General features: G+C 41.9%; 1 protein-coding gene across 1 annotated transcript in view; it reads left to right on the forward strand.

The window, feature by feature from the left end:
* Positions 1 to 12,860, forward strand: part of cemip (cell migration inducing hyaluronidase 1) — a 128,780-nt gene that overhangs the window by 113,146 nt on the left and 2,774 nt on the right. Inside the window, exons 21-28 of the mRNA XM_071920845.2 lie at positions 1,357 to 1,537; positions 2,443 to 2,658; positions 4,399 to 4,610; positions 7,283 to 7,468; positions 9,027 to 9,231; positions 9,904 to 9,990; positions 10,151 to 10,308; positions 11,726 to 11,826. Coding sequence (XP_071776946.2) covers positions 1,357 to 1,537; positions 2,443 to 2,658; positions 4,399 to 4,610; positions 7,283 to 7,468; positions 9,027 to 9,231; positions 9,904 to 9,990; positions 10,151 to 10,308; positions 11,726 to 11,826 — 1,346 coding nt within the window. The remainder of the gene's footprint in view (positions 1 to 1,356; positions 1,538 to 2,442; positions 2,659 to 4,398; positions 4,611 to 7,282; positions 7,469 to 9,026; positions 9,232 to 9,903; positions 9,991 to 10,150; positions 10,309 to 11,725; positions 11,827 to 12,860) is intronic.

Below are 12,860 nucleotides of genomic sequence, written 5' to 3' on the forward strand. Positions count from 1 at the left end.
GAAGCTACTGATCGCTGATAATTTGTGTCCCGAAAAAAAATTACAAGTATTCAGTGTTTCCCCCAGAATGTTATTCTTGTCAGGGTGGAAACGGCATTTAGACAAGTGTTTCCCATATATATTCATTACCTGCCATGCTAAAAATATTTCCTCAACAATTTTATTTTTACTCTAAATGGCCTCTTTAAGTAAAGAGGCAGGTGAGACTCAGCTGCGGCGCAGTAAACATTTGCATGCCACAGGCAGCGTGTTGCCTCATCATCTCCTCAAAGTCACTTCAGCTCTTCAGTCAGGCCGAACATCAGAGAAGAGCGACGGCAGAGGCAGACTGAAGCTGACGTTACTAGCAGTAATTTTCTGACTTAGTAACACTGGTTTTTGAGGTGAAATCTCTTTTTATTTTGTAAAAATGTTCTTCCCGGAGGAGATCCCACCCAGATCCACCTGCATGATATGGCTTTGCACTTCCTACCATGTCAGTAAAGCTGAAACAGTGATTCAGACCAGCATAGGACACTAAAACTCTCCACTGAAACCCAGACTAATGAAATTCTTTTAGTGTTAGCAGCTCTTTAAGGCAGGATGACCAGTGCATCTATATAATGGTAGGGAGACTCTGTGATATGTTACTGCCTTTAAATGAAGAATTAATTTACAACTAACATTGTTGAACAAATAAATGAATAAATAAAAGGTGCAAAGAAAATAAACTTTCATTGCAGGCTTAGCAGACTGATTTTATAGGCGTAGGGTCAGGGAGGTGGACGACACTGACTGGTCGATATCAGGTTTTAATTTAAAAGGCCAATATCAGCCTCACATGTCGGTCTAAAGAAGAAGAAGTCTTGGAAACAGTGATTGCACCACTGATAGAGGCTGGCATGTGTGGCAGCCAGGCTTTGTATGCTGGAAAGTAGGAAAGTAGTCTATCTTGCCCGGCCCACTTGGCAAAACCCAGAGCGCCGTAGGAATGTCTCAACAGCATATTAAGGATTCCTTTATTGTCTGGGAAAAGGAGAAATCCATCATGAACCACTTGTGTCCCAATGCTTCATCTTCAGCCTGACACTTTTTGATTTAACGAGATGAACTCAGGCACATGGTTGCAAAAGTGCTTCCATGCTGTTACAAAACTGTACAGCGCTTGACACTTGATGAAGACCACCAGACAGAAAAGATTTCCATCAGCATCCGCGGGAGGGTGTCGGCTCTGCACGGGCTTCTTTTCTTGCCAGTCGAAAAGCACTTCATACCCCAGAATCTGAATTGCGGTAAATGTTCCTGCTGTTATCGTGCTGTACTATGCCGTCACTTAGTGGTGTGTGTGTGTGTGTGTGTGTGTGTGTTGTCTTGCAGTGATTTCCCGATCCGAGGCATGCAGATCTACGATGGGCCCATCAACGTGCAGAACTGTACGTTTCGTAAATACGTGGCTCTGGACGGACGGCACACCAGCGCCTTCGGCTTCAGGCTCAACAACTCCTGGCAGAGCTGCCCCAACAACAACGTCACCGACATCACCTTCGACAACGTGCCTGTGAGTGTGTGTGGGGGTGGGGGTAGGGGTGGGGTTCAGAAAGTCAAATGAACAAAGCATTTTGGCCAAATTTTGACATTTTTGTCATTTTATCAGCTTTAAAGAAAATATAGAAAACATAATAGCCAACAATAACAACACTAGGGGTTAGACAGTATATCAGTTTACCAATATATGGAGCCGATATTTGCCTTTTATTAAAAAACTGCCAGTCAAGTGTCGTCCACCTCTGATATGAGGGATATGATGCAGTTGAATTGATTACATATTTATTGTAGAATTGATCAATTCTACACTGGTTGTCTATGGGAAGTCTAATGAGACATGTTGATCAGATTCCACAAGTACGCATGAATATGTTTTATTTTTAGTAGTAGTAGTAGTGTACTAGTTGTAGTAGTAGTAGTTGTATCCTGTTTTTTTTAATGGAGAGTTTTAGTGTCCCATGATGGTCTAAATCCTGTTTCAGGGGCTTTTTCCACAAAACAATCTGGGAAAACACTGAATACTTGGAATTTTATGGAATATTTTGGCATGAAAATGGTCAAATGGAAAGACATTGAATATCGGCACAAAACATCAGCTATCGGCAGCTGCAATCCGCCTGCTTCAATTGATGCACTCTCATCTGTTCCCTTGAGAAGATGGACTGATCTATGTGAATCTATGTGATTCTCTTTTAGAATCGCCTTTTTGTTTATTGGTTGTTGTTTTTTTTTGCTGTCGTTTTGTTTTCCCTTTGTTGTTTGTGACTCTATTTATTTGTATTCTTGGCACCACTGAAAAAGAGGGTTCCAACCCTCAGTGTGTCTTCCGAGAACCAAATAAAGGTTGAATGAATGAATGAATGAATGAATGAATGAAAAATCCAATAGATTCTGTATCTCCCCCCTCCATCCCTGCAGATCACGTCTCGGGTGTTCTTCGGGGAGCCGGGTTCCTGGTTTAATAAGATGCAGATGGACGGGGACAAGACGACCATCTTCCACGACATCGACGGCTCGGTCAGCGAGTATCCCGGAGCCTTCCTGGTCAAAGAGGACAACTGGCTGCTGCGGCACCCCGACTGCATCGACGTGCCCGACTGGAGGGCCGCCATCTGCAGCGGCCACTACGCACAGGTGGGTCACACACACACACACACACACACATACCATACGCCAGCTTAAAATTGGGATACTTGACTATTGCGGAAAAACGCTGTATTCCTAACATTTTTGCATATGTAATTGTACTCGTATTGTTCTGAGGGGATGCCTTTGTTATTTTGGATTGCAGATTGGCCATTTAACATTTGACAAAAAAAAAAGGAAATTGTTTGTTTTAACCACGCTCCTCCAGAATGATTTTCAGCTAAACCCCTTGTCAGACTAAAGGGAAACTAATTTCACACGCTGCGAGGTGGGAGAGAAGAAGGGAGGCGTAATGAATGTACTTTCCAAAAATAATTATTCAATTAATTAGTTTAATGAATAATTCAAATGCGCTTTAGCATTCATAGAGGGAAACACTGGTGTTATTGAGTTTGGCTCATCTCTGTGTGTCTGTTCCCTCTGACGGGCCTATGCTTCCTCTGAGCTATAGTGGGACTATATACACACACGGCACCTTTTTCTTCTGCATCCATACAAGTTATGACCAGTAACATTTCCCTTCCAGACACGCCTTTCCTTTCCAGCAGGATCACTCAAATCCTTGCATTACAAATTTGAACTATCAGTTGTTTTTCTTGCATTAAAATTCAATGACAAGAAAGCAAAGGAAGCGGGTGTGGCGGCCGAACGTTGCACAGGTGTAAGAGGGATAAAGAAAGTGAGAAAGGTGTAAAATGTGTGAACATGTTAATTGATTTAATCAAGTAAGATTGTAATTTAATTTCACTGATTACACTTATCCAATTATCACTGATGTACTTTTTACAGGTGTTGTTCTATGCCACATTTTGTAAGGTGTGATATTGTACTGCTTCTAAATATATACAGTCTTCAAATTCAAATGGTCCTTATTGGCAGGACAAAGGGTGGACAAAGTCATGGAAACATCTAAACAATATATGACTATGAAGTACCTTTTCATCAACCAATCAATCAATAAATAAGTCTATTATTCAATTATCTGTTGACACTAAATCCTCTTTCAGGCGATTCTTGTTGTCTCCCTTGTCTTTAAGTGTAACAGGTAAAGCTACTCTGCGCTGCTAGTTCGGCACACTTTATTCCCCCACGAGGGCACATTGCTCTGACTAATGCTCTACTTTTGTCACAGTTATATTTCAAGAGAAAGAGCTCTGCTTAATGGGAGAGGAGTGAGAATAGCCTATCCTCCTGGGCAGCCAGCTCCACCTGTGGCAGCCTGGTTCTAAAAATCGAGCAAATTTCCTTCATTTCTTTTTCTTCATATGAGATCACCTGTCATAAAGGCTGCAAACCCACGGGTCACGACTCGGGTTAGGCCAATATATCGGGCCGGTATTGGCCTTTAATTAACTTTTTATTATCATTATTTTTAGATCAGATGTCTGACCAGAAAAATCATTCCAGTGTGGTGTGGATTTATTTTGCTCAAGGTTTTACTCTGTAAAACCTGATATGAAATCTGCTTCACCTTGCCTGAAGGAGCTACACAGCTAAAAGAATTTTATTAGTCTGATTTTCAATGGAGAGTTTTAGTGTCCCATGATGGTCTAAATGCTGTTTCAGAGGCTCTTCCACCCTGACAACAGTAGAATTGTGGGGGAAACACTGAATCCTTGTGAAATTTTGGATTTTTTTGGGCAGGAAAATGTAACAAAATAGCAGCTATTGGCAGCTTCAAACCAAAAATATCAGTTCTAACCCTTCTTATGGCTGTGTGTTCTTCAGATCTACATCCAGACACGTAACCCGGCCAACCTGAACATGCAGATAGTGAAGGACGAGTATCCTGACCGGCCCCTGGCACTAGAGGGCGCCCTGGGCAAGAGGAAGCACTACCAGCAGTTCCAGCCGGTGGTCACTCTGGCCAAGGGCTACACCATCCACTGGGACCAGGCGGCTCCTGCTGAGGTCACCGTCTGGCTCATCAACTTCAACAAGTCAGTAAACACATGAGCAACAACATGCACACACACACACTCGTGACTAAGGGTGCGCTCACAGCAAGCAGTGGAGCGGTTTATTCAAACTCTGGAGCGATTACTCCTTTAGTTCGGTTTGAGTCTCAGTCCTCTAACAAGAGAACTGCGGTGCGGTTTGAGAACGTAATCCGAACCAGCTAGAGGAAATGACCCCAAAACGCAAGGGATTATGGGTATAAGGAAATGGATTTTGACATCTGATAACCAGCAGTTCCTTCTGCTTGGAAAGCCTTGCAGAACAAAATGAAGTCTGGACTGATGCTCATATTCAGCTATTTCTTCATGTGTTTTTAACTTGTATGAACACCAAAGAAGAAGGGTCCATGATGCTTAGCTAAAGTTACAGAGACTGGAATCAGATTGGACTCCCCCTCGCTGCTAAAATCTCTACCATATCAAATATGGAAAGTGAGTCAGAAGAACAGAGACAGGGTTCAGTACAAATAAAGATGGCGCTGGCATCAGAGGAGTGTGAACAGCGTCAGGCGTGCCAACAGTATTTTGGGTGTTTCTATAGTCTTATATGCGCTGTCACATTTTGTTCAAAAGTTTCTTCCTTTTAACTCAGTTCGTATCTGGAAGAAAAGCAGAATATAACCCTAAGTAAAAAACCTTTTGACCCGATCAGTGAAAACTGTCCAGCCAATCACAGACGAGCTTTTGACCCACCTGCTGCTGTTGATGCCCACCACCGGCCAGAGGGCTTCATCTGCTGCCGTCACCCATGCTTGAACTGGACGCCAGGCTGCATTTCTCCTCCAAGTCCTCCATCACCCTGTTACTGGAGCAGCAGTGGACCGAACCCTCAGAGGAGGAAGAGGACGAGGAAGATTTTGTCCCTGGTGTTGCCACTCTGTCACTTTGACAGTTGTGAAATTGCAGGTTTTATATGATTGGGGCACCTACTAGTGCGAGATGCAGCAAACTAGAGATATGCCATTTTCCAGGGAGGAAAAGTAATGGGATTTTGATATAAAAATACAAGAAAATTGTTTTTTTTGTTTGGTTGATGTTGTCTCCATCTTTGGCGCGTTCATTGCTGTGGTGTTTCTTCACCTGTCAATCAAACAGTGTGTCAAACAGACGTCTTTCTCCTTGGATTTTCTGTTGATGCAGTTTGAGCTTCTCTTTTCTTTGTCTGTTCAGCCATGGTGGCTATCACTGCTCACGCTAACTACCCAGTTCTTCTTCTTCTGTGTATTCCAAATAAACCGGAAACATAAAACGCATCACTTCCTCTGCGGTGGAGGATTTTTCCCGGGAAAGAGCTACTAGACACCGGGTGTTTAGAACAGCAAATGTTAAAGCTTTGTGTTCTATCAGTCAGCGATAGAGTAGCAAAACAGACATTTATTTATATGAAAATGTTGGATTATTACTTCAAACAGGTGACATGGGAAATTAGCTGACAAGGTGAAAAAGTCAATTTCCACTTCATTTTGTTTTGAACACTGTTCCTTCCTTGCAGGCTCTCTGTAAATGGCAAACCAAATGGCAGGGCAGCTATTGAGGTCACTTGCATCATTTATCACTCGTGAGTCATACTCCCGCTCTATCCTGCGAACTGTTTACAAAGGATTCACCACAGAAATGGGGAGAGCCATACTTCGTGGTGGCTGCTTGTCATTCCTCCCGGCAGCCCCTCCCTTCACATGCAGTTTACAGTGTGGCCGTCATCCATTTAAATAGCGTAAGGTCGCTCGTCATTTCAGGCATGTCAGCTATTCTCTGTGGCCTCTGTGGCCTGAGCCCACCCTTAGATGGACAGGCAAGCCCCGCAACAGCAGCGCAGTGCCAAAGCACAAAGTTCCCATGGAGGGTGCGCGCGTCAATGGCGCCATCTGCGGTTCAGAGAGCCTCACAGCGAGTCAAGCTGCAAAACGGCTACTCAGGATTTTCTGCAGGGAGAGCTGAATTATGACTTGCTCATATTTGTCATGATTTACGAAAAAGAGTCTCTAGGTGAATTTAAAGTGATGATGATTTAAAGAGCTGCTCTCTCCTGGTGAGTTCAAACAGATAATGATTTAAAGAGCTGGTGAATTTGAACTTTTGATGAAGATCTTGTGGCAGAGTCTGTAAAGAGCTGTCTTTGCTTTGTTTACTCTGAGTCTGAGTTAAATAGGCCTTGATCCCAGTTTTATATTGAATTATTGTCTTTTGGACAGCTTATATAGAAGATTATTATTATTATTTTTTTTAATACTTTATTTTTATTGCTTTTCCATTACAAAAAGAACACATACACATAAAGGAGAAAAAAAAGAAAAGGTCTGGGTTGCACCCTCTCCACGAGGCCTACTTATTCCTGTGACATATTCAGTGGTTCATTCTCTTGTCGTTGACATGTAAATATTGTCCATTTCTCCCATTTCTTATATAGAAGATTTTATTTGTATTTTTTATGTGTATTCTGATTTTATACATTGTTATATGTTGCTGGTCTGCAGCGTTTTCTGTTTGTCTTGATGCTGCCTTCTTGGGCAGGAAGAAGAAATTCTCACTCCAAGTGGTACCAACCTGATTAAACAAAGTTAATGCCCTATTGTGCTTCATGACTATGTTGAGAAAGAGGTTCTCCTGGGAGAATAAATGTAAAATATTCATCGGTCTGTTTGTTGTTGTTTCAGAAATGACTGGATCAATGTGGGCCTCTGCTACCCACAAGGCACCGCCTTCACAGTCATCTCTGACATCCACAACCGTCTGACCAAGCAGACCCGCAAAACCGGCGTCTTCATGAGGACGACGCAGAGGGAGAAGATCAACCACTCCAACCTGGCCAGAGGCTACTACTACTGGGAGGAAGACACTGGGTGAGACACACAGCCGGGCCGGGGGTCACCTAGTCAGGTCACAAGCAGATTAGAAGCCCAGTTTAATATCATGTCATACTATATAGTTACTCCATAAAATACCCCAAACTCTAGATTTATTGCATTTTGTTTATTATATCATGCTCTGATTGTAATAGTTATCATGGACTCACAATGTGCCTATGATGTCCTTATGATGCCTTATGATGCCTTATGATCACCACTTCAAGTGTTACCTATTTATGAGTTTTAGTCAGGGATGTAGTGGAGGGTAAACCCACCTACACTCAGCTAACTTTTATTTGCAGAATAGAGTTTAGGCTGACATCACTCTTTATGATGTAAATTGATAATACACATCAGTAGTATCAAACTGATGTAAATTATATGAAGATAGGGTATCTAAAAAGCACACATTAATGCTTTTCTTAAAGTGCAATAGATTTGTGTTTATATTGGTGGTTGTTATTGCTTTATGATGATGCTTTACGACTGGAGGTCATAGCTTACCTCCTTTTTATTTAACACTACATCTCTGGACCAGACAGGTATATCAGCATACTGACACTATTGGGCAATACGCCATCTTAACAAATCATTTAATCTAGTATTGAGTCCTCAAAAGTTATTTTTCTAAAATCAGTGAAAACATCTGCCAATAGGAGGAGATAATTTCACAAATGCAGTTTGATGACTACTATTATATATATATATATATATATATATATATATATATATATATATATATATACATACCATTTAGTGCACTGCAAAAACTGACAATCATTTTTTTCAATTATTTTAGGATTTTTTTTGTGAAATCATCTTACTGCACTGCAGATCATTTTACCAGTTTCAACAAATTTCAATGTTTTTTCAGGAGAATGTAACTTGTTTCAGAACATTTACTTGGTTAAAGTGAAATTGTCTTGGAGAAAGTTTCTTGTTTCAAGATTTTCTTCATTGTTTTATGATGATTTCTTGAAAGAAATCATATTGGCATGTATCAAGTGAAAACTATTGAAACCAGCAAGATTATCTGCCATTGCAGCATGATAATTTGACTAAAAATATCACAGAATAAGCTTGATAGGTCTGCAAACAAGTTAAAGTCACTTCACAGCTTGCCATATTTTGCAGTGTGATACTTGGTACGTGAAAGTTTTTAAAACAAGGTTGATTTGCATTGGAAACAAGTGAAATGATCTCACCCTTTTCCTCTTGTTTTAAGAGAAAACAGATTGTAAGCCTCAATACTGAATTAAATTACTTGTTAAAATGGATATGTTTGGCAGTGAATACAGATCGACCACTCTCACTGGGCCCAAAAGTACTTTGAAGAGAATGCAAAAGAGCGAAAGAGAGAAGACGAAAGAGGGGATATAGAATAGAGGGAGGACAGAAGAGAGTGAGAAGGAGGAAGAGAAGTAAAGAGAGATAAATAGATGAGGGATTTGGAATATGGACTAGAGGGTGAGCAGGGAATGAAGTCCTGAATGTCAGACGCTTTTTTCCTCTCAACGGAAATAAACGGATTGCGTGTGTCCTGGTGTTGCAGCCTGCTGTTCCTGAAGGTGAAAGCCCATAACGAGCGGGAGGAGTTCGCCTTCTGCTCCGTCAAGGGCTGCGAGAGGGTCAAGATCACGGTGGTCATCCCCAAAGGCAGCCCGCCCAGCGACTGCATGGCCCGGGCCTATCCCAAACACGCCGAGATGCCCATCGTGGACGTGCCCATGCCCAGGAAGACGCCCGACGCCAGGCTGGTGAGGACGGGGAGGGAGGTCGTGGCTTCCCACCGGTCACGGGATTTCTGGAATGTCAGGGAATTTGGAGAGGTTTATTCCAGACAGGGGAAGTCGGGGAGTTGGGTAAATCCTCGGGGGAAGTCAGGGAATTGTACAAATTTGTCAGTTAACAGGAATGTGTAGCAGCAGAATGTGTTTCCCAAGTTCTGTCACACATTCATTGCATTAGATGTTGGATTTCAGCCTGACTGGAGTGGAAACCAGACTGTTCTTTAGACTTTAGAAAAACAATAACAAACCAGGAAGGAAGCACACCCTGCATCCATACTGTTACTCATATATTCCATACTTCTCATTCATATATTTCTACTTTATACATTCTACAGTTGTGACTGTCAGTTGTGTTATATTTAATATCCCGCATTTGCTCTATTTCTATTTATATCCTATTTTTCTTTGCTATTACTATTTGCTGCTGCCACGACCCAATTTCCCCAGAGAAATCATTAAAGTTTCATCTTATCTTATATTAAATCCACAGTGCAGCACACTGAGATGACTAAACGGACAGATGAGGGTGTTGCAACTTGATTGAGATTCTTGTGAAAATGTACTATTTCAAATATTTCACATTAATATGCCAAATGCACGGTGTCTAACCAAACTCCGTTCCTCTGCTTGTCCTCTCAGCTCACACCAGAACACTTCCTGGAGGTCAAGCTGGAGTCCTACAACACTCGCTTCTTCCACATCAAGGAGGACTTTGCCTACACTGAGGTGACTGTTGTCTCATTAAGATGAAGATCCTGCGTGTCTTGCAGCAAATAGCATGAGGGAAACATCGCTACCACCTTTCTCACTGCTGAATCTAAGTGGTAAAGTTACTATCGGCCTGTACCAGGACAGTATTGTGATTGGCTGTCTCTATGTTTGACAGGTGAATGGCAGGAAGTTGTACCAACCAGAAGACGGGGTGCAGCTGACGATAATCGATGGCCATGATGGGAAGGTGGTGGAGAGCAAAGGCTTCAGGAACTCTATACTGCAGGGAATCCCTGCGCAGATCGACAGCTACGTCAGTGGACTGAGAGAGGGGTAAGAAGAGCACTGACCCTAACCCTAACCCTAACCCTGCACCCCCACTATTACACTACACAAAACAACCTTGAGTCAAAGGTTTTGCACTCCCACTTTTTGTAAGATTCAGTTTCCACTTGTGTAAGAGGTACAATCAACATAGAAAGCATTTTACAAATATACACAAATGAGAGACAAAAAGATGCAAAAAACCAAAGAGGAAAAGAAATTAAAAGAGGAGTATAAAGTTGTTTTTGTGTAAGTAGCATCGGTAGATTGATTCAATAAAGAAAAACTTATAATTAAACCCATAACACCTCCAGAACAGGTAGTTCTGCCTTCTAACCCTAATCCACAATATCTCACCTAATAATTTCAAACCTCACCATCAGTCTCAACAATGACAAACTCAACAGCAGATGAATGGGACGGCTGACCAACTGACTTGGAACAGTCCTCTCAGGACGGCTGACCCCTGGCTTAAAACGGCCCACACAAAAGTTCAGAAACCAAACTGTACCAACCTTCATAGGTTAAAAGGACAGTTGAGTCTTCTGGCTTGAAATGGCCTGCTCAGCTGTTCGGAAACTGATTTGTATCAACAACCAAAGACTAAAGGGACGACTGACCCTCAGAAACCAAATTCTACCAGCAACCACTAGACTTGATTAAGTAAAATGTCGACACTGTTGCACTTTTTAATTCCTCTGTTAAGCTAAATAGAGGTATATAATTCTATACTGCAAAACTCTGATGGACTCCTACCCATTTATTCGGGTCATCAATCCATATAATAGACATTACAACTTGAGCTTGCCTGCTAACATTGATCGCTCTATATACTTTAAACCTCTTATCACATTCTAAAACCCTAAATCTAATATCAAATGTAATTCTAAAACAATAGAGATGCTAAATGACGATGATGATGTTTTTTCATCCATCCTATCCCATTTTAGAGCATCATTCAGCTTGGCAAGCAGCCTTTTTGTACAGGGTGCTGTTGTACTCATAGTTGTCAAATCGTCCCTGCCCTGATGGGTGGGAGGCAAATTCCTCCTCGCTGCATTTACCCGGAGGGGCTGGTGGGGTGATTGTGCATCCCACCGTGATGCCAATTTCCAGTCACTGCCATGCTGTGGCAAATTACAATGTTGCGAAGTAGAAAAATAAATTGTTGAAAAGAAATTGCGTTCCATCCACAGACAGGCTGTGTTGCACTGAGCTAAATGCATTTGGGGCAATATCAGGTACTTAGATAACAAAATACTGTCTCAGTCGCCACTATAATAACTCAGTATACACATGCTACAATTCAGATAGCAGATAAATGCATGCATTTAAATGACCATATATAAACAAAACTTTTCTCTCTTGCCTTTGAAGGTTCAACAACACAAAAACTACAATATTTCCCCTCCTTCTCTTTCTCTAGTTCCATTGTCGTCATGACATCTAAGGGCCGTCTGGTGACCAGAGGACCCTGGACTAAAGTCATGGAGAGACTTGGAGCAGACAAAAGCGTCAAATTGAAAGGTAACTAAATATGTATTTTTGCTCAGTATTATATGTGTGCTTCAGCTTTCAGCATGAATACAGAACACATCAGCCACTATGTATTTTCAACAAAAATGCACTAGATGGCGCCATTGCTGCGCTGGTTGCATTCAGGGACACAGGCCACAGTGTGAGAACCACTGTGAATGACTGACTATGTACTCATCATGACTTACCAAGAGAGACTTTAGAGACATTTTGGCCATGCAGCAGGACATATTTCAGTGTCCAGTAATGCTGATTTACTCTGATGATGTAGAAACTGATTCATATGCAGTTTAGGAAAAATTAGTGACTCTGTCTTGTAAAAAGCTAGTCATCTATGAAATGAGTCGCTCAGAAGAAAGTCCAAGGCCCTCTGCCATTTATACCAAATCTAAAAGCCTTTATTTGGACATTGTAAGATTAAAACCAACATGCTAGATTAAGATTAAATACATTATGGCAACAAGTCAACTAACACCCAACATATAAATCGTATATATCATTTTTTCTTGTTTTTCTTCCACTCGTTTTTCTTCAATTGCTGTTGATCTTTCCTGACTTTTCCAAAGAGCACCTGCAGATATCGGTCCTGCAAACCAGACCCGAGCAGCGCTGCAGTTTCCCTATTCTGATTCACATGCAGTAGTGACTCAGCACTTTTCAGAGAATGGGAAAACATTCCACTGCATGTGGCCCCTGCCCAAGAAACGTAGCCTACATTGTGTGTGTGCAAGTGTGTGTGTGTGTGTGTGTGTGGAGGGTCAGTTGGCTACATGCCTTAGCAGCAGGGTCCTTCCTCCAGCCCTACCCTCTCTAACTCTGTTTTCCAAAAAAAGTCAGAGCGATCCACTCATGCTAAAAACTGCAGCATTTCAAATGAGGAGCCCACATTCCACACATACATCCCAGACCAGGTCAGAAGACATGGAGGGAGGGAGGGAGGGGGGTGTGCATTTTTCTGACTGAGCGGCCAAACAAATGTATGGTCTATTTGTGTAAATGGTATTCCTGGGTGGGGTGAGAAACTC

This window comes from Centroberyx gerrardi, chromosome 1, assembly GCF_048128805.1.
Source record: "Centroberyx gerrardi isolate f3 chromosome 1, fCenGer3.hap1.cur.20231027, whole genome shotgun sequence".
Taxonomy (NCBI): domain Eukaryota; kingdom Metazoa; phylum Chordata; class Actinopteri; order Beryciformes; family Berycidae; genus Centroberyx; species Centroberyx gerrardi.